At 39.5% G+C, this 22,267-nt stretch overlaps 2 protein-coding genes across 2 annotated transcripts; one reads left to right on the forward strand and one right to left on the reverse strand.

Moving 5' to 3' along the window:
• Positions 1-1,277: 1,277 nt before the first annotated feature.
• LOC139475004 (ADP-ribose glycohydrolase OARD1-like) lies at positions 1,278-11,801 on the reverse strand. Its single transcript, XM_071258208.1, has 4 exons — positions 11,745-11,801; positions 6,491-6,576; positions 4,574-4,727; positions 1,278-3,385 (listed from the first exon to the last, which is right to left on the reverse strand). The coding sequence occupies exons 2-4, from the start codon at positions 6,503-6,505 to the stop codon at positions 3,111-3,113; spliced, it is 444 nt and encodes a 147-aa protein (XP_071114309.1). The 5' UTR covers positions 6,506-6,576; positions 11,745-11,801; the 3' UTR covers positions 1,278-3,110.
• A 2,498-nt stretch (positions 11,802-14,299) lies between these two features.
• Positions 14,300-19,783, forward strand: LOC139474451 (uncharacterized). Its single transcript, XM_071257482.1, has 5 exons — positions 14,300-14,326; positions 17,923-18,057; positions 18,225-18,312; positions 18,556-18,753; positions 19,251-19,783. Exons 1-5 carry the CDS (start codon positions 14,300-14,302, stop codon positions 19,781-19,783), a joined length of 981 nt encoding a protein of 326 aa, XP_071113583.1.
• Positions 19,784-22,267: the final 2,484 nt, after the last annotated feature.

Genomic DNA, 22,267 nt, shown 5'->3' on the forward strand with positions numbered 1-22,267 from the left:
TATGTACTCGGGTTAGGCAAAGTGGGTTATGTCAGTTCTTGCAACCTGTAAGTGTGAACCCTAAGATGGGGCACCAGGGTCCCTGGAATCTGTCTAAACCAGACTTCAGTGGGGCGGAAAGTTTAATATGGACAATGGTGAGAATCAAATGCATGCTAAATGGTCCTTTGGCTCTCAATATGTCCAGTATCCTGAGAGAAGGAAGCGCAATTTAGACAGATTTTAGTTAATGATGAATTAACATTGTAAATTCCTGTCCATAAACATTGATCAGGTATTGACCCACATATGATTTAGTCCTGTTTTGCCCGATTTCAGTGCACAACTAACAATAAGGCAACACTCATCTCATTAAAATCAGATCGTAGTTTTCGCTACCGCTAAACAATTATCTGAGGACATTACAGGTCACATCAGAACGACCTTTGACCAATGAAATTACTAACAGGAAGTCTATATCAGCCAATCGGACAGAAGCTTTCTTAAGTTTTAAGACACAAGTTTCAAATTGGCGACTTCCATTTCAGACTACGCTTGAAAAATATGTTGACAAAGTTCTCGATTAAAACTTTGACAAAAGAACATGCTGGAATGTCTAATATATGGTCAAGATTGTATGGCAGTACTTTTAAAGGCTTATGCCATTGAAGAGAGACATAGACGATGATTTGACGGAATAAGTTGTAACTGTCGTTCAGAATACCCCATGTTAACATTTTTGAGGATGTATGATTAGAAAACGCATTCCGGCTGTCACTTTCCTGATCTGGTAAGCGATGCTCTGATTGATCAGATGAAAGGTCGTTCTGACGCAACCTGTAATAATTAAATTTTTGTTGTGTTCATTGAAATTCCTTCATTCTGATTAGCTGAATTGGTCATGTGTTATTGCATTCATTTCCCAATGAATGTAAAAAATTTAGCCACGCCCACTGAGGCGCACTACTTTTATTACTGCTGAATGTCAGCGAATCCCATTATTACAGTCAAGGGAATTCCCTTTCTGCTCACATGTATCGTGAGGATTCATCGGATTTTCGATTCATACCTCAATGAACCGAAAAAAATAGTCAATCCTTAAATGGTAGGTCTTCAGATCTTAAGTATGGACTCCGTATAATAGACCAAATAGTATTCATACTGGTGGCTGAAGTTATGGACTGTTTCTGTGATATTGTGATGTCTGTCTGCCATTCCTCACTAGCATGATAAACTCTTCACTGATATTCAACATAGTTCATCCTACTCACAAAATTCTAAACATCACACAATAAGAGAAAACATTTATTTACATAGCACATATCTACAAAAGCAGATTTAAATAATTATCCAGAAAGGTAGAAAAATATGTATCCCATACAACATTGTCATCCGTGACAACAAATAAGAAACTTTTTCTCCATGCCTTGGACATGTAATTTTACGCATAGTGTCCGACCAAACCTCCAAGATGAGGATGTGGTCACATGCCCATAGCTCTTTCACAAAACAAGATTTCACTGGCTGAAATTACAGATGAGATTCAAATAATAATGTACAAAAAACCACTACAAGCTGAAAGTACTAATCTGGAAGTAGATTGGTACTATACTACATCAAACAAATTAAAGAACACCCACAATTGGAAGGCTGTGTCACAATACCCAATAGCTAGATTACTATAGTAAAAAGTATGTAAGTGAATGAAATACTGTAGGAAGACACTGGTTACCAACACATTCATTCCTTGTGAATGAGACAAACAAAATCATGACTGTCACACAGTAAAATGTTTTTTAGATTTCCGCTCACTGCTGCCAATGCAGTGTCCAAAAAAACTGCCTGCGGCTGGTAACTTTTTCTGTCTGGCTGCATGAAATGTTTCTCCACCTGCTCTACTGTGTGGCAGATACATATAAGACTACATACACATTCTGTTTTATTATAACTTCTTGTAGATTCTCAAGCAATTTTGTTGCATTATTTCAACTGAATCAAGACATGATTTGTCTCTCATATTGTTTTTTGTGATTTTTCAATAATAATGTCTTAGTGTCGCAGGTAACTTGCGAGATGGGAAGGCAATACTTATCGGCCACCTGCCCGACTGTCTTGTTGGGTTTTAAAATGATTTCAAACACTGTGCCTATGACTTCAAATTCCATGCCTACCTTCAAGGCCATATAACGTCAACCCTATCAACAGCAAAAAGAAAAGAAGACCCATAATTGAAATTGTGATCAACTGATATTCCGGGATGACTAGCCTACAGAAAAGTTACAATTCACATGATCACATTCAACATTTTCTGTCTATGCTATAGCAATGCACAGACAATTGTGTTCTTTAAGTAACTTTGTTATTCAGTTGTCAACATTGAAAACAACCTCGTCAGTAACACTGGTTTGGAAACTTTTCATCTATTTCTCCAGTGAACAACTTGGATATCTGTGTGGGTGTGGGTGTGAGTGTGGGTGTGTGCCAGCATGTGTTCAATTGTCCAAATAGGCAATACGATATGAATAACAATTTGTTCAGAGTCACCAGATACTCACTTCCAACAACATGGGATTTTTAATCAAAGTTTGAAAAGAGTCTGAAATGAAAATACAGAGAAAGGGCAACATGATTAGAGAGTGAGTGAGTATGGTTTTACGCTGCTTTTAGCAATATTCCAGCAATATCACAGCGGGGGACACCAGAAATGGGCTTCACACATTGTACCCATGTCGGGAATCGAACCCGGGTCTTCGGCGTGACGAGCGAATGCTTTAACCACTAGGCTACCCGACCGCCCCTGGCAACATGATGAGACCAGCTACATACTACATTGCACAAAGACAAAACAAAAGTAGCTGAGACTGTCTCCAATGTGACTATCAATATGGCAGACAGAGTGGCAATTTTGAATTCAGATCACAATAATTTGAGCAAACTTGAAAGACAAAATGGGCAGGACCAGCCATCCAAAGGTTTCACTGAAAGTAGTTGTGAAAATCATACCAGTCACATTCAGACATCTGCCATTCGATTACCTCCACTGGTCTTTGACCAGTGTAACAAATAATGAAACAATATTGCAGTCTTGCAGCCACTATCAAAATAAAGATTTGAGAGGTTGATCCTCCCCCTCAGAGTGTATAAGCTGTGACCTTGACATTAGTGTCTGAGAACACATCGGTAATAATGTTTGTGACCTTGGGCCACTGGAGTCTATCCAGGCCACATCCGATGCGGGGCATGGAGATGCTGACCACATTATTCTCCACAACATGCTTCTTCATGTCCTCCAGGCTGGCAGTCAAGGAACCGTACGTGGGCTTGTTGAAATACTTGGGCTTGGTGACCAGATAGTAGACGTACCGAGATCCCCTCTTCAAGACTGCCGTCTCACCTGGCTTCTTCCCTAGCAACAGAGAAACTGATTTCAGGACCTGTTGGACCTGGCTGTCCAGTAGTGACAGAATTACTTATATGTGAAACATATTCCCATTTATGGTATAAATGTCTCCCCATGTTGCAAGGTATTTACAAAGACCGTCAGTTAATGATAAATCTGCTAAACTCTGAAAATCTGAAAGTCTTTATAATGAGGAATATGTAACTTGATTTAAAATCTGATCAAGTACATCACATGACAAAAGTTAATATTCAATCTGCATCTAAATTACTGAATAAACTGTCTGTCAGAATGTGAGTGTAAAAGTGAGATATCAATGACTGATGAAAAAAATGGTACTGACTTCCTGACTAGAATGTAAATACTGTAATATACTTACATACTAAACACACTTGTAGCATTGAACTGCTTGCTTGGACAAACAGTAGAGAACAACATGCAGTGTTCTGTCTTCGTTTATTGACATTATTGAAAAAATAAATCTGGTATGTAGTCCCTCGGGTTGGCTGCCAAGGGGGCAACTCATATATTACATAAACCATAACAAGAGGCTGATGGTACAAAAGTCTGATATCTTTTTTCAGAAGCACTACAAAAAAACCCTGAAAAGGTTCACATTATGTGTAGTCTGATGAATAGAATTTGAGTTTCAGTAACCTTAATGAAGACCATTTGTGGCAAGAAGATAGAAAGAAAAAACCCAACTTTATTGTTGAATATTTTAGTTTAAAATCTGAAACAAGGTCACAGAAAGAGAGAATTTCATGGCTCTAACACTATTTAAGAAGCAAATCTGGGGCACAACCAGGTAATCCTGGCACACCGATGGGACGCAACTATGCCCAGAAGAACATTGTGGTGCCTTCAACTAAAGTGGCAACCATGCCCTACAATATTCTGGTCAGGCTCCCTGACTTGGTTGATGCATGTCATCGATCCCTATAGCGTGGATCGATGCTCATGGTATCACTCACTGGCTTGTCTGGTCCAGACTCGATTATTTACAAACCGCTTGAATATTGCTGAGTGCGGCGTTAAACAACAAACAAACAAACAAACAAACCTACAATATTGTCAAAGCTCACAATAGATAAGGTTGTGATTTCACTTCATTCTCATAAACAAACACTACCATAACAAAACTCCACAGTCCCACCTAAAGGCCACACAATCTAAACACTGATGTATGTAAACCTTGTTTCCTCAGCTCTTCAACACCACCGAATGTTTTCTTGAAGAGGACAGCTATCCCCTTTCCCATGTGCATATCCTGGCTGACGCAGTGGACAATGGCATCGGTCTCCGGGCACTTGAATAAGTCACCTTTCATCTCCACAAACTGGAAACCCTAGAAGGAGGGAAAATGGTCTGAATGAGATATCAGTCACTTGGTGCAGACACTGAAAAGCTGACATCAAGTCTAGGGATGAACATCACCTTGAACAATACTGAATTAACATCTGTCTGTTTCATCAAGGTGTCAATCACCATGCGAAACGCATAAGTATGGACATGGTATTGACAGACCAATGTTGTGGTTCGAGTGAGTGAGTGAGTTGGGTTTGACGCCGCTTTTAACAGTATTCCAGTTATATCACGGCATGTCAGCTTTATGTTGGAGGAAAGCCCAAAGTGATACAGGTCTCAGACGTTTACCACTTCGGTGAAACCCACGAGCACGGGTATGGTGCTGACAAACTTAGAAACATGAACGGGGCGAACCAGGATTCGAACCCACAATCATAGGTTTCTGGTGTGCCAAAGGGATGCAACTCTGCACAGCGAATCACGCGCCTTAGACGACTGGGCCACCCGTGCTCCCTTGTGGTTCGAACAAACAAACAAACAAACAGTGCATTTGTGATGTGCACCATCTTCTGCATGTACACACTGGTGAAAGTATTGGTTCACAAAACTTGTATCTCCTTTTTTAAAAAATATCCTCAACCCACTCCTGTACATCCAAAGTTGCACACTCATGATTGAATAACCAGTATATCCATTCTCGTCATATTGTCCATAAAGATAATTGGGCTTATCAATTCTGAATTTGATACCAAAAGGCCCCCAAACTGCCCTTCCCCTAATATGTAATACTTTCATAAGCGCTGAAGATACTTTTCAACTCAAATTTTGTTTTTTTATCAGATTCTGACTTTTTGCACACACCTTGCCATTCCTAGATTCAGATGTCAGATTCACAGGGAACCTGTCATTGTTGGCACATGGCTGCAGATCTGTCTCTTACCACTTTCAGTCAAAGGGCATGGCCAAAAGAGGTCACATGGTACAGAGGAATTATTAAGTTTACCTTTTTTAGATTTGTAACATCCTAAATAAGTATGTTTCTGTAAAATAAATACTCCCTCACTACACAGTTTTGAAAATAAGTCCTGGGAAACAAGACCATACATTTTAACAATGTGTGTTTGTTTGTTTGTTGTCGCCGCACTTAGCAATATTAAAGCTATATGACATCTGTAAAAAATCGAGTGATTACAATCCAGTGATTGATAACATGAGCATTGATCCATGCAATTGGGATACGATGACATGCATCAAACAAGTCAGAGAGCTAGACCCCCTGATCCTCTTATGACAAGCATAGTCACCTATTACGGCAAGCATGGGTTGCTGAAGACCTATTCTACCCCGGATCTTCATGGGTAAATGAATCTATCAGAGCTAGGAGGAGTTGGTCTCTGTACACATTTTATTGAAATAAGCAGGCCCTAAATCTGACATTCATATTTCGGACTAAATATCCAGTACTTAGCTCTGTGTAATGTTTCAAATTATCATTAGATTCCTGAGATGCTGTTTTTCTAATCACTTGGTAATTTATGTGCCGGCAGAACCAACATTTTCCAAATATACAATGGAAAATCATTTTGAGAAAAAAGTTTGTTTTTTCCCCACCAAATCTGAAAACTACTTTCAGTTATTACAATTTCAAAAAAGGTCTGTAGTAATTCTCTTTCCCCAGACTCATTCTTGTTTTCTTCTTATTTCGACCAAATGAAAGTTCTTTTTATAAACCCACCAACCCAAAGGTTTTGGAAAGAAAATCTGCAAACAAAATGAGAGAAAAGGGTGACAGTAACCACTCACGCTTGCCTCTGCCATGTGGATAGATTGTGTGGTGCTGACTTGGGGGTAGAACCAGAGTCTCTGTCCTAACTTCCTAACCCTTGAAACTGGAACACAACATGTCACAATGTTAGTCTGTCACTCTGTCATAATGATATTCCTGAAATAATATCCACAGTGATCACTGATCAATACCATCTTCCTGAAGCAAGGGCGTTAACAGACTTCAAAAGTCCAGTTTCCACCCTTGCCAAACAAGGCTGGCATTTTTAGTGGGATAACATGTACATAAGGAATCTGTTACACTACTCTTTGGTAACTCACATATATAACACAGGAAGTAGATGGTTCAGGAAATGGCCTATCTTGATGAACATACAATGCAAGGAAGGATGACAACTGGTGAGTTTCATGTTTTGGTTGGATAACAATAATGTGTAGCTTGCTCAAGTCTTGGACTTTTCTCCTTGTTTGCCTCAGGCTTGGTCTGGCCAAACATTTTGGGGCCCCAGGGGATGAACAACCTTTAATTGTAGGGGTCGCAGGTTAAAATATGGAGGTCACAGAGAAAGGTCAAATATTGAATACAAACAATGCTAATTCAGATAACATAGCTTAAAGGGCAAGTTCACACGGAAATGAACCTTTTTTTCTTGTACTTTTTCCACATTAAAAGTGTTAACATAGAAGTGTCATAGACAAAAATATAAAAACATCATATTCAATTAACATATTTTTTGCACTAAAACGATTTATATTTTTCACATTTACAAAGTGTTCTATTTCCATAACAAAAACACCATGGCTTATGTCCCTTGCAATATGACGTCATTGGTGCCAATTGATAAACATTATGACGTCATCATGCTTTGTTAGAGCCGCTTCACGTGGTGTAGGTACAGTTTTGTGATTCTAGCATCTCAGATGCCAGCCAGAATTGTGTTATTTTGCTGAGTCACCACTGCGCCAGAGTGTGTCGTAGACCATGTTGTTTTACCGCAAACTGGTCCTTGATATCTTTTGCGTTGAGAATAGACAGGGACCCAGTTGAATTGGCACCAATTACGTCATAATCTAAGGGGGATAACTCAGGCCTATTTCGCTCGTAAAACGAAGGCCTCATAACGGCATATCACTTTCACACTATTGTGAGCTTCCTACTTTCACTGTGAAAAAAAATGAGTGTATATTTTCAAACACAGATACTAACTAATTCTAAAATTGCGTTTTGTTTAGAAAAAGAAAGAAAGTGATTTTTGCGTGTACACTTCCCCTTTAATTCCTTACTGGCTTTTATCTCATTTAATATGTAAAATCATACCACCATTTTTACTCATGTTTGTTTGCACTTGAACACACAAACTTGCTCTGCCAAAACACAGTCATAAAACTTGTTGTTCTGCCCTCCTTTGAGGTGCACACTTCACCCCAAACAATATGAGACAGCAGTCTACCACAAGTGACGTAAGAAAGTGAGGTGCAGCTGGTTAAAAATGACTATAGAATTCCTCAACTGAAACTACAAGTGCTAGCACTAGAATGTCGTGATGCTTTTGACTGTGGATTGAATTTCTTAAATGATTTTGTACGGAAATTCAGTTGTAAGTGGTATGAAATTATGAAAAAGCAGCATTCATTCCTAAACATGCATACAAATGTTCAGTGTTCCCAGTGGGTATGCTCTTCTCCTGATTTTGTGTAATTTGCAATTTTCATGTGTATATGACGCAGGTCTACACGTCTGGTAAATCCCTACCATTTTATTTTAATGTTTGTATTTCTGTTGCTATCAAATTTGTTTAAACTTTCATCAGCATGTTCTTATTACCATAACTCCTGAGGAAATATTTAAATTCTTGGCTATTTTGTTTCTGAAAAAAAAATCATTATATTTAACTTGTAACATCACAGAGTTTCTTCTCCAATAGTAACAAAAGTTTCACCACTTTCAGCCTAGGAACTTTAATTGTTGAGAGGGTCCTGAATTTATATCATTTATGTACATTTCATTTTACTGTTCAATTTTTATAAAATCCCAGTTTTTTATATGTTCACAAATTTCATAAAAGAAAGTAACTGTTGGTTTATACGTACACCCAGGATGAACAATCTTCATTTCATGTTTTTAAGCTTCAACAGATCAAGAAACCTATGGTCATGTGAGTAGGGTAAGAATTTAGATGAACAACTTCTTTATTACAATTAAGAGCGACGTTTTGGTGTAGGTTCTTACACCGTTATCAAGTGTTAGAACCTACACCGAAACGTCACTCTTAATTGTAATTAAGAAGTTGTTCATCCATAAATTCTTACCCTACTTAGTACTCTAACTTCTAAATGCCTATAAAAAAAATTATGATCATGTGTTTGATAGAATCCCGATTCACCCAGATAATGTGTCTAGGTTTGTCATCACCATACCCATGCTCGTGGTTTTATCCAAAGCGGTAAATGTCCAAGACCTGCATCACTTCAGGCTTTCCTCCCATGTCAAGGTGACACACTGTCATGTAACTGGAATACTGTTCACTCACTCCATTTGTTTGCACTCAAATCTAGAAATAATTTGTATCTCAGAGAAATATCGAGCTCGTACATTTATGTCAAATCCCAAACTATCAAATTAGCACCCTCAGAGAGTGCACTGGGTGCCACTGTTTAACAGCATGGATAAAACTATTTCTATCTCGAAAAATAAAACTTTTACAAGTCCTTGTTTGGTGGTGATAAACTGTCTGACAGACTCAATAAATAGGCACTAAACTGTGACCTGACCATGTTATTCCAGATACAGGGATAGATTAGTCTGACAGAGCATACTTTACTGAGTTTTTACTATGTTGAGGTGATACTAATGTTTTATAACCTGTGACAGCTGCAGGACAGGCAATATGGAGGACCAGACTGATACAACTGTAGCCTGGACTGTACCAGGTATTGTAAATCACTGTTGGATACTGAGAGAAAGAAATATTTGTTGCCATGTGCATAAATGTGCATATATCAATCAATAAGACAATGTTTAAACATGGGCAAATTTGCATGACACTTGTCATGACATTTTCAAACAGCTCGTATGACTCCCTCCCATGATTTTGAAATTCCAATCTCATTAAAATCAGATCTTAGTTCTCGCTATCGCTAAACAAACATCAGAGGACATCCCATAACAGGTCACATCAGAACGACCTTTCATCCGACCAATCAAAGCGTCTCTTACCAGATCATGAAAGTGACAGTGGGAATGTGTTTTCTAATCATTCAACCTCAAAAGAGTTAACACGGGATACTCTGAACGACAGTTACGGCCCATACAACTGATTCCGTCAATATTATCGTCTATTTTCGTCCAGGATAAACATTTGAACGAGGGAAGCACTGCCATACAATCTCAACCATATATTGGACATTTCGGAATGTTCGTTTGTTTAGTTTAGAAAATTTTAATCGAGGACTGTGTCAACATATTTTTCAAAGGTAGTCTGAAATGGAAGTCACCAAGTTGAAACGAGTGGCGTTAAGTTTGAGTAAGCTGCTTTCTAACTGGCTAATGTCGACTTCTTCTTTGTCATTTCAGTGGTTGGTCAAAGTTCGCAAAAGGTGGTTCTGACGCGACCCATTATAGGATGTCCTCAGATCTTTGTTTAGCGGCAGCGAGAACCTAGATCTCATTTAAATGAGATTGATATTTGTCTAACAAATCAATCTTAGAACCACATTCGATCCCAACATAAAGGTTTCTTTGGGTGTCTTATATGAATTCCTGACTATACGTCCTGGGATTTATTCAATATCAAACCCTTCTATTGGTTTCAGAATAAACACTGGATGTATTATTATGGCCAATTAATGGCAATCATGTACCATTTAACAAAGAGGGGGATGAGTTTTCATACCTTCTGCTATTTCAATTCATGTGAAGTTTTCAAGAGTTTGATTTGGAATGGTCAAGTGAGAATTGTACACAGTACAAAACTGATGGTTAATAATAGTAACAATGTATAATGTGTACAGGATTTGATAATTCTTAAACCCTGTTAAATAGAAAACCCATATCCAGTAAACATATCTTCTTGCCAAATAATGTCAGAACCTGAAAATGTAAAAAAATTAAAAATGTTAAACTTGAGCAAAGCATTAATTTTAAATTTTAATGGATTTTTGCAAAATTTAATTTTTCTAACTTTGTATATTACCTAAACTGGTTATGATGTTTCACATATGTTTTCATTCATATACATGGCGGAACAAGCCGATTAGACTCTGAATATTTTATAAATTGCAGCGCCATGTGGCATTGTCAGTGTTGTCCTTCATCAGTTTTGTGTGTTTTTTGTGCACTGACGTTCTTTAGACCTGGTACACATTGTTCTTTTGTTTCATATGACTCCTTTTGTTTGGGAGTTAAAATTGTTCATTGGTATCGTTTTGTATTTTGAATTCATTATTTGTATGCAAACAATGACCTTTATTTGTAACATTCATTCTTTATTCGTAACATTTGACTGTTAATGCATACTTTTGTCCTTTATTTCAACTTTGTATTTTTTGACAGGATGGCCGCCCATACCTACAGATCGTGAAGGAGTGTTTGATCGGAAAGGGGTCTTTGAATGTTCGGAAAGAGGAAAAAAGGGATAAGGATAGAGTTGGATGGGATAAGGATAGAGTCGGATGGGATAAGGATAGAGTCGGATGGGATAAGGATAGAGTCGGATGGGATAAGGATAGAGTCGAATGGAATAAGGAAGGGTAGAAGAGGCATGTATGCACAGGAACTCGTTATTGGTCAGTAAATAAATATATATATATATACCCCCTAAATGTGGGCATATGAGAATCAGATCTGTAAAGCGAGAGACGCAGCCGGCAGCCTAAGCCAATAATCCCCAGCGCGGTAAAATGCAGCTTTGCCGGACATTCTCAAAATCAAACGTATTTAGGGTCTTTTTAAAAAAAATTAAGTTGATCTACCAGAGAATATCTGATGCTGGGTAATTTGTCAAAAAGAATTGTCTGCTGTGACTAATTTCCCACATAATAAAAAATAATCAAACTGTAACATTGTGTAATAGCTACAATGCATGTTGATTAGTAATATTGCCCAGCGAATGCTAACAGTAACACTGCCGGACATCCCGCTCCCGATTAACGGCGATTAACCAGTTATTATCTCCAGCCGATCACTAAATACTCTCTTACTTACTGTCAGTTACACGCATTCAGTATGAACTACAATAATGAAATAAGTCAGAGACTGACATGGTGTACTTACTTCTTGCTAACACCGCCGTATTGACTGACACTGTTGACTTTTCCAGTTTACTCAAGTTTGTGAAATAATCACGTGCAGAGAACTGGGAAAATTAGAGTGATCTCCCTTAGATCATAGCTCGGTGCTTTTCGCTGCCGAGTGTCAAATCAAATGTGCTTTGTCTTTTGAGAGTAAATGAACATTTAGATGACATATATGGTTTGTAAACTTTATTACTGAAAAGTTGAAGGTATATGGTAGACTTACATCTAGTCTCCGAAATAAACAAACATATGTATTTTACAGAGAAAAACAGTTGTTGAATTATAGTTATGAAACATAATAAAAAGCCCAGAGATACTGTCAAATGTGAGTGAGTGAGTTGGGTTTAACGCCGCTTTTAACAGTATTCCCTGTCAAATATGATTGACCTGCATGGGCTGAATTGAATATATTTATTTCACGGTTTGTATATGACCTAGCTATATCTATATGTCATATCGATAAGTGTTTACTAAGGCATTATTATTCAATCATTATAATGTTATGTCTACTCTTCACAATTAATCACTCAACTCTTTACCAATCTCTTTAAATCAGATCATAGTTCGTGCTAGGTAGCGAGAACAAAGATCTGACTTTAATGAGATTGACTGTTTACAGCAAGATCTGTGGAGGTACGCCGTTCCATGTACGCCGCACAGGTCACTAATCAGGCGAAGTTAAGCAACGTTGGTCGCGACGTGTCCTTCCATGGGCGGGTGGACGTGTTCGGAAGCTTGTCACCCAGCGGTGAATGGGTACCCGGTAGGATTTGATAAATGACTTAACCTTCAAGCGCCTCTCAGGCTTGCGTTGTATACTACCCAGGGAGCTGCAACTGAAACAACGAGTGCACACTGAGCCATGGACCGGGGTAATAATAATGCTGTGCTTCGAGCATACATTGCGTACGTGTACTGAGATTTGAGAAACTATTCAGAAATGTTACATCTTTTATATCGAAGTCAAGTATTTTCATGTCTGTCTTATAGTTCCGTGCAATAATTAACAAAGATATGTTTTAATAGCTTTCTGTACTGCCTGTTGCTTATTCATATGAGTAGAAAATTAACGTGTTTTGATTGGACAGTATGTTCATGCTTTATCTGTATTTTAAAGCTGAAGTATAAATATACTCTGAACATCTAAATATATATTATTCGCTGCCATTAATTGTTTGTGGTTTTGGAGTTATCCAAGATAGTTATCAATAAAAGTAATCACACGCAGTGACATGACCAAGAGATTTCCGGGATCCAGTCCCGTTTAACATAGTTTTTCAACCAATCAGATTGTAACACACACTCCCATTCATTTTACAATGTATTGTAGGTCGTAAATAAAGGCTATTTTATGTATATTTGAATGAAGACTAGCTATAAATTTGAACATTATTTAGGGACTGGTCATTTATTATAGGTGCGTGTGTGTTGTAGTGTGTGTTGGTGTGTGAGTGTACGTGCGTGCGTGTGTGTGATTGTGATGAATACATGTTTAGATTGTGATGAATACATGTTTAGGGGTGCATTAAAGGGTGCCATGAAATAATGTCGATACAATATGATACAGTCCTAAGACCGCCACCACCCCCCCCCCCCCCCCCCTGCACACACACCCCCGTTAATAAATAAATGACCGATCTCGAATTCAACATTTCCTTTGAACGTGTATACTACTACTACTACTACTACTACTACTACTACTACCACCACCACCACCACCACCACCACCACCACCACCACTACTACTACTACTACTACTACTACTACTACTTCAACCATCAACTAGGGAATCCATACCTCTAATCTGGACTCGCTCACTCATGCACATATCATTTGAAGGATAAGATGCACGTTTATCGCTACCAGTGGTATGAATTCGCTTTTACATATGTCACAGACTGACTTAACAGCATATGACGAAACTCTCGAGGAACGTCGGTTTTTGGTTCGCATTGCAGTGCGTTTTACAGACATTTATTTACTCAATAATGGTCCATATTAGCCATAGAAAACATAAAGAATACTTTCATGTATGTCATCGACGTAGTCGTTAGAAACACCAGCATCACCGTAACGTTGTCATACCAGAAGTATGTCGGACATGAAACTAGATGAGGACTGTTTCATGGAACAACTTGTACTCGGTGACCTTCTATGACTCGCGTCCTTTTAAACCGAAATTCATTATCGGACTTTGGATTTTTAAAATATGTATAGTTACATGATAAGGGCATCGAAACTTTCTACCTCTGCCGAATATTATAGCATATATTCTGATGCTTGCATTGCTTTGCAAAGTCAATTACGCCATAAACAATATACATTTCTTGTACTGTATATAGTTAGGTTTCATTGTCCCAGGAAACAGCGGGAATCGGCATGTCTCTCTTTCATTACCTTACAGGTGCGTTTCCTCAACATTCTCTTGACGGGGGTTAATTTTATTGACTTGTTCTCCGTATAGTGATGGTGCTTCATATATAAAGACTTGTCAATGATTTTGAGTGGGATTTGTTGAGAAGACGTGTTACGATGACTGTTCGGGTGACATTATGTGTGGTAAGTATAGCAGCTTGAAGATATCGTATTCCTGTATACTGATTTTACAATGCTTGACGGAAAGAGGTCCTTTTGTTTGACAAGCGACTCTATATTGCTAGGTTGTTAATCTTGTCTACTAACGTTTTAGTAATGCATCATAATTATAATTAGTTTATCATATAAGAGTTATTTGGTTATCAGAATATGACGTACTATTTTCGAAATGCTTTTAACTTCAATGGCTTGTTTTTAATCAACATTTATTCTACATATTGTAAAGAAAATGTAATTTTATTTGTGAATTGTCAGCACCATACCAACCTGCTTACGGAAATATGGCTAATATTAAACTTCTAAATTTGTTAACTTCTACACTTTTTACTACTACTACTACTACTACTACTACTACTACTACTACTACTACTACTACTACTACTACTACTACTACTACTACCACCACCACCACCACCACCACCACCAACCAAACTGCCGGCAAAAGAAAACATATACTTGAAAAACCAAAGCATTACAAACGTTACCAATACGTTAATAGGCTGACATCGCAACTTAAGGCCTAAAACACAACAATGATAGCGAATAAAATACATCACCATCTGAATAACCATTTCTTGTTTGTTTCATTTGTAGCCACCATCAAACCTAGGTGTATACTTTCTAGTGCTCGACAGTCTAATCTTAGAGACCATCCATCTGGTTTGTATTGGGGTACGGGTGGGTGTGAAATGTTTCTGAGAACAATATATTTTCCCTGTTGCATCCAACAAACTATTTTGAATGGGGTCCATCATTTATCGCAACCATACTGCAGTGTCGAAGTTTCAAATAGAATGTCACGGGTTTGTTGAAGCTGTCATCACATTCACACGAAATAGCTTAAGTTTGTAAATGAGACGATTCCTATATCAAGACATGCGACTGTAATGTTTCCAACATCAGTCCAGATGCTATCAAGTTTACTGTTCACAATCACTGGATTGTCTGGTCCAGACTCGATTATTTACAGACCGCCGTCATATAGCTGGGTTGTTGCTGAGTGTGGTGTTAAACAACAAATAAACAAAAGTCAATTCAAAACACTGTACGACACCGAGACATTGATTCGTCAAAAGTTAGCATGCGAATCAATAGTAAGTTTGTTTTAATAAGATCATTTTTATGAGACAATATTTAAGACCCAGGCAGCAAGCTACAAGCACAACTAAGTCCTGTTATTTCTGAATTTTGATGCATTAACTATGTCATAATACAAATTCATAAAACTAGAAAAATAACAAATGATCTTGAAATTAATTTACCATGTACAATTGTCATTCGTTCTCCGGGAAGTATGAATGCGACATAAAAACAACTAAAGGCGATAACTAAGGAAAGTGATAAAATAATTCACAAATTATACAGTCTGAGATTTATGGGTAGAGTCCCGCTGAGATGATTTATTGCCTTTGTGGATTAAAGCATAACAGTCCGTGGCAGCGTTACTTGGTCATAAACTATCCGCGAGTCTGCCTGCAAGCTGGTACACTGACGTTAATTGGACCTGTCAATCAAGTATACGTGTTATGAATCTACGAATATGTATGTTAACGACGGGTTTGTTTTCACCACGACTGCAGTCGCAGCATTTTGTAATGGGGCTCCACCCGTCAGTTCAGGTGTACTTGGGCGTAACATAACCGTATCTTGAATTGTTTGATAGGCATTACTTAGTTGACGGATAACAAAGTAGACACAATTTATGGATCAAACTTCTTTAATTACTGTAAAAGCGACGTTTCGTTATAGATCCTTATACCGATGTCCATCAAGTCACTGTGAAGTCGACGCTTTAGTATAGATCCTTATACCGTTGTCAAGCAAGTCACTGTGAAGGCGACGCTTTAGTATAGATCCTTATACCGTTGCCAAGCAAGTCACTGTGAAGGCGACGCTTTAGTATAGATCCTTATACCGTTGCCAAGCAAGTCACTGTGAAGGCGACGCTTTAGTATAGATCCTTATACCGTTGTCCATCAAGTCACTGTGAAGGCGACGCTTTAGTATAGATCCTTATACCGTTGCCAAGCAAGTCACTGTGAAGGCGACGCTTTAGTATAGATCCTTATACCGTTGTCAAGCAAGTCACTGTGAAGGCGACGCTTTAGTATAGATCCTTATACCGTTGTCAAGCAAGTTACTGTGAAGTCGACGTTTCGGTATAGATCCTAATACTGTTGTCAAGCAAGTCACTGTGAAGGCGACGCTTTAGTATAGATCCTTATACCGTTGCCAAGCAAGTCATTGTGAAGGCGACGCTTTAGTATAGATCCTTATACCGTTGTCCATCAAGTCACTGTGAAGTCGACGTTTCGGTATAGATCCTAATACTGTTGTCAAGCAAGTCACTGTGAAGTCGATGCTTTAGTATAGATCCTTATACCGTTGTCAAGCAAGTCATTGTGAAGGCGACGACAACGAAAGTCTTGCTTGACAGCGGTATACGGATCTACACCGAAAAGTCGCCTTGACAGTAATTTAATGTCATACAAGAAGCCTAGAGATGCAGACTCAATCTAGTCCGTGAATGGTACCTGGTCAGCTTTAAACACATATACATGAGCACGAATTGATTTAATTGTGGCTTGATGAATACAGAGATGGATTGTCAGGTAATAATACAGTTAATGATTGTTTACAGTTCAGGCGCGCTGAGCACTATTCATTACCTGCCATGACAGGGCACATGTAGAATAGCCGGGCATCGAACGCTTGGGGCGTGACGGGCAAAACTATCAGGCTATTCGTACTGCTCGCATGAGAATACAAATGCAGCAAAACCTCCTGTGATTAATTGTTATCTTTTCAGTTTTCAACCTTGGGGTTTGGGAGCCGGCGTGGGTAGTTTGTTTGTTGGTTTGTGGTTGTATAACGCCGCACTCAGCAATAATCCGGTTATATGACGGCGGTCTGTAAATAATCGAGTCTAGACCAGACAATTCAGTGATTGAAATCATGATTATAGATCTACACAACTGGGATACGATGGCATGCCTAAACCATGTCAGCGAGGCTGACCACCTGATCCCGTTAGTCGCATCTTATGTCAAGCATAGTCGCCTTTTACGGCAAGGATGGGTTGCTGAAGACCTATTCCACCCCGCATCTTCACGGGTCGCGGTTGGTAGTGGAGTGTTGGCATCCGTATCGGTGACTTGGTTGACTGTGTGTCATTGTACTCCTGGAGCATTGGATGGGGCCCATAATATCAATCACTGGTCTGTCTAGCCCAGACTGGATACTTTCAAGGACGCCGTTATCCATGTGGCACGTTGCACACGTTGCACACTGGTCGGTCAAAGTTCGCGAAAGGTTGTTCCGACGTGACCCGTAATGGGATTAGTAATCTGACATACAGCCAGCAGATCATGACAGCAAAGGGACGTAACTCCGAACATAGGACATAGTCCTCCTGTACACGTTGTCCTCAGCATACAACGACATGCGATGAGCTGCGATGACGAAGCCGATATATGCCTGCATCATTGAATGTACACTAAAGAGTTCAAAGTAAAATGTAAAATCACCACATTCTAACATTATTTTCATGTAACCACAAGATGACGATGGCCGTTCTCGGTCATGTGACTGGTCAGTATTTTGGCCCGACCACGCACTTCAGAGGGATTGGTCGACGTTTCCCTAGTTTCTTCAGAGGGTCGCAGAGAGCGGGGACTTGCGATGACCCCTGCAAGGTGAGCCTCCAGTGTCTTGGGTTTTGTTTGATAGAACATAACAGGACAGAACGATGACATTAGAATGCACTCTTCGCACGCACACGCTCACAAACACACGCACACGCACGCACACGCACACACACACACACCTTGTGTCACTGCTGTGTGTTTTATAATCGTTCCAGTCCATGACGTGTTCCTCTGGGTCCACCTGCCGCATCGTCCAGAGTCAATGCCTCATCTCTCCGTGTCCCTTGGTGCCACGGTGTATACGTGAGTATACGACGATTTAGTTGTGAGAATATGAAGCCAGTGTGAGTGAATTAAACCTAATTTAATTTCTCCCCTATTTTGAGAGTTATTTGTCTTTAATGTCTTTTAAGCGTTTGGATGTGTGCAGAACATACAAGATCCACATGTCACCTCGAATTAAACCTACGCCCAATATTTGTTTTTTGTAATGTAAGATGTAAATACATGTTTCTATCCCGTGCAAAGTATCTCTTTGTTTACCAGGGGATAGGTATGCCGAGGACAAGGTACTCGTGAACCCATGCTTGGTCAACCGACCTGTCATGGCCGCCAGTGGGAATGAACTCGACGGGTGTATAGACGCCGGGTCAACAACGTGTCCAATCGGCAGTAAATGTACCCGAGCTTTGTACGGACAGGGCTCAAAATGCTGCTATGCTCCGTTGGGATGCCAGTATAAAAGTAAGTGGTCATGTATGTGAAATATGACTGGATAGTAAATCCAGTGATTGATATCATGAGCATCGATCCACTCAATTGGGATACGATGACATGCGTCAGCGAGCCTGACCACCCGATCTCGTTAGTCGCCTCTTACGACAAGCATAGTCGCATGGGTTGCTGAAGACCTATTCTACCCCGGATCTTCATGGGTCAATCAACTTGAATGATGTAACGATATATGCTTGCGGCAACATCATTCAACTACATGTATATGTCCATGATAGATAAAAGGATGAGATGTAAACACATATCATGAAGCACACTTTCCTAGATAGATGTTGCCATTATACCATTCTCTACCGGGTTAATTAAAACGGTTTGTAATCAACGGATGGATTAATTACCTCACTATCCCGATATATGAGGCACATGGTGTTTAACAGTGTCACTTCCAAAAGTGTTAACTCTAGAAAAACAACATGCAAGGGTTTCAGAATAACATTAACATATTTCAGAGCCTGCAACCCACCAGTCTGGAGTCAAACCACAGCCAACGAACTCAACATCCACATACTGCCCCTCCACCTCTACCCACACGACCTGTGAGAAAGGCTGCATCGTCTCAGCGGACTGCAAACATGGCTACGTCTGTTGTCCGACATCATGCGGAACCTTGTCCTGTGCGCTCCCGAAGGGTACAACTGTGAGCACGCACAGGGGTTTACTGAGAAGTGAACGCAGAGGAGTTAAGCCCGTCAATGTTGCCACCCACATCAGACGCCCAGTCGTCGTAGGGAGAAACCGGGGCAGTGTTGCCGTACGGTCAAGTTTTGTTCCGAAAAGATCCGGTTTGTATCCGACCAGAAGTGCTCTGCTCGCCACCAGCTCAAACAGAGTTTCACCCGGACAATGCCGAAACATGCTTCAGTATCGGTCGTGTCGGAACCAATGTTCTGAAGATTCTCACTGTGGTGTTGGTAAATGCTGCCCAACACGCTGTGGAACCAGGATATGTACCTACGGCAGGTTCGGGAGGTATTTTGGCTGACATACACTTAAATGAGTTCTTTATGATATGATTTACAAGACTTCTTTGTTAAATTGTATCAACTTGCCCCATCATGGTGAAGGCAGTTGTGCAGAATTATGAGGCATCAATTATGTCAATAAATTGTTAATGTCCGTACAGCGAGTGATTCCAGAATCTTCCTTTGGTTGCCGGTTTAAGTTTTCTTAGAATTCCTTATAATATGTTGTGGTTATTATTAATTTTTTTACCAAATCCATAATGCAATTGAATACTTGGTTATTGTGCAGTGGGGCGGAATATATGTATGTGTTCATCAAATAAGTGGGGCGGTCGGGTAGCCTAGTGGTTAAAGCATTCGCTCGTCACGCCGAAGACCCGTGTTCGATTCCCGACATGGGTACAATGTGTGAAGCCCATTTCTGGTGTTCACCGCCGTGATATTGCTGGAATATTGCTAAAAGCGGCGTAAAAGCATACTCACTCACTCATCAAATAAGTTCAATATTACCATGCTTCCAGGGATGGGTTCAGCTGAATTATTGTAATATGAATATAAATGAATTGTCGCCTCAATGAAATACAATAGTTTATCGCGATGTATAAAATTGCCGTGAATTCTTTTCACCCAATTCATTTTGTACTTATCTCTATATTGTTTTTTTTGTATAAAATTGGTTTGACCTTAAAATCAGATCTTTCTTGTCAAAACCGCTGACCTCATGTTGTGCCCTAAAACTCTGTTCTTATCGTGTGTGTAGAATTATCTACTATTTTGATGTTCTATCATAACACTTTCAGGTGCAAACGAGACACCCACTAAGACTGCTATTTACGTGTCGTCAGCACTTGTTATATAGAGTGTCGTCAGCACTTGCTATGTAGAGCGACGTCAGCACTTGCTATGTAGAGTGTCGTCAGGACTTGCTATGTAGAGTGTCGTCAGCACTTGCTATTTACAGTGTCGTCAGCACTTGCTATTTAGAGCGTCGTTAGCACTTGCTATGTAGAGTGTCGTCAGCACTTGCTATTTAGAGTAAACCCGGGAAGATCCGGGGTAAAATAGGTCTTCAGCAATCCATTCATGCTGTAAAAGGCGACTATGCTTGTCGTAAGAGGCGACGAACGAGATCGGGTGGTCAGGCTCGCTGACTTGGTTGATGCATGTACATCGTATCCCAACTGAGTGGATCGTGCTCATGACGTCAATCACTGGATTGTCTGGTCCAGACTCGATTATTTACAGACCGCTGTCATATAGCGGGAATATTGCTAAATGCGCGTTAAACAACAAACAAACAAAACAAAAACGCTATATAGAGTTTTGTGTTAGCAGCCTTTTAATGGATATCATTTTGCAAAACTCTTATCTGTTTCACTTTATAAGAAAGAAATGTTATTCTTATGGCTCAAAATAAGCCGGCTAAATACAATCCGTACAACGATGTCTCAAACCTACAAAACTGACACAGTCAAATTGTTGACATATTAAATACATCACTGTTGACGTGACGTGTGGTGGCGTCACATGATAATGAACTGAAAGCATAAGGAGCCATGGCGACCCGACACAGTGTTGTCGATAAAGAAACTATTTCCTTACAACTGCTGGTGTATAAAGTGTGGGTAATAAATATATAATGATATGCGCATCGTACTCGTGACAGAGTTTATGGGTTTTTTTCAGAATGCAAGAATTCTGACAAGATTTTTCGTAAAGTTGTTATGGATACACCCACTTTTGTAATAATATATAATGATAATATATTTATTTGCCTCGTCAGGTTATCAATGCTGGCCATGAATACATACAGATCGGTATTCAATATTCTTCATATTGTAGGCCAACACACGTCCAGGGGCCATCACCGTTTACATAAATGGTTTCAGTTCCATGACAATCAGGCAAAGGCATAACCGCAAAACAAGATGGGTTCTATATTTTATTGCACGTATATCATATCATCAGAGACAAGGACAATTCTAGGTATAGACAATTTTGCATACTCATTAGATTACAGTGTAACCTTTATAGACACTTAATTACAGTTATATACATAATCGGTGGGAGCAAGGATCAGATGCTTTGTTGGGATGTACTCAGACCTAGTCGTTAAGTGGCAATGTTTCCAGAGAGGCACTATGATGTCAGATGGACATGTTGTCAGGCTATGGTCAGGTTGGTGTGCAGCACTACAGTTTCTTCAGATGACGCCATTCTTGGACGCACGTTGAATGACATTTATATATCTTCTTATGGAGTAGATATAATCTCCATATTATCACCATCACCGACACTGATGGACAGCTTAATGACGACCGACCACAAACAGATATCTTCATACTGACCGTCAGCAAAAATATTTCTTTATGCGTGATGACGTACATCCCTGGGATGGGTATCTTTACGATGACAAACGGTCATATAGTTACTTCATGATGACCGAGAGTATGTCCGATGATCAACACACAAAGGTGTCGCCGTGAACGACCGTCAGATGATAT

The sequence above is a fragment of the Haliotis cracherodii genome, unplaced genomic scaffold (genome assembly GCF_022045235.1).
Source record: "Haliotis cracherodii isolate W230 unplaced genomic scaffold, xgHalCrac1.p SCAF_3, whole genome shotgun sequence".
NCBI classification, from domain to species: domain Eukaryota; kingdom Metazoa; phylum Mollusca; class Gastropoda; order Lepetellida; family Haliotidae; genus Haliotis; species Haliotis cracherodii.

What these genes read in the sequence shown, in the direction of transcription:
- LOC139475004 (XM_071258208.1), bottom strand. An exon ending in TGAAGAGCTGAGGAAACAAG is followed by an intron (nt 3,386 to 4,573) that starts GTTTACATACAT and finishes CTCTGTTGCTAG; the next exon opens with GGAAGAAGCCAGGTGAGACG.
- LOC139474451 (XM_071257482.1), top strand. Translation starts at nt 14,300, where the DNA reads ATGACTGTTCGGGTGACATTATGTGTG. An exon ending in CTTGGTGCCACGGTGTATAC is followed by an intron (nt 18,313 to 18,555) that starts GTGAGTATACGA and finishes TTTGTTTACCAG; the next exon opens with GGGATAGGTATGCCGAGGAC. An exon ending in GTTGGGATGCCAGTATAAAA is followed by an intron (nt 18,754 to 19,250) that starts GTAAGTGGTCAT and finishes AACATATTTCAG; the next exon opens with AGCCTGCAACCCACCAGTCT.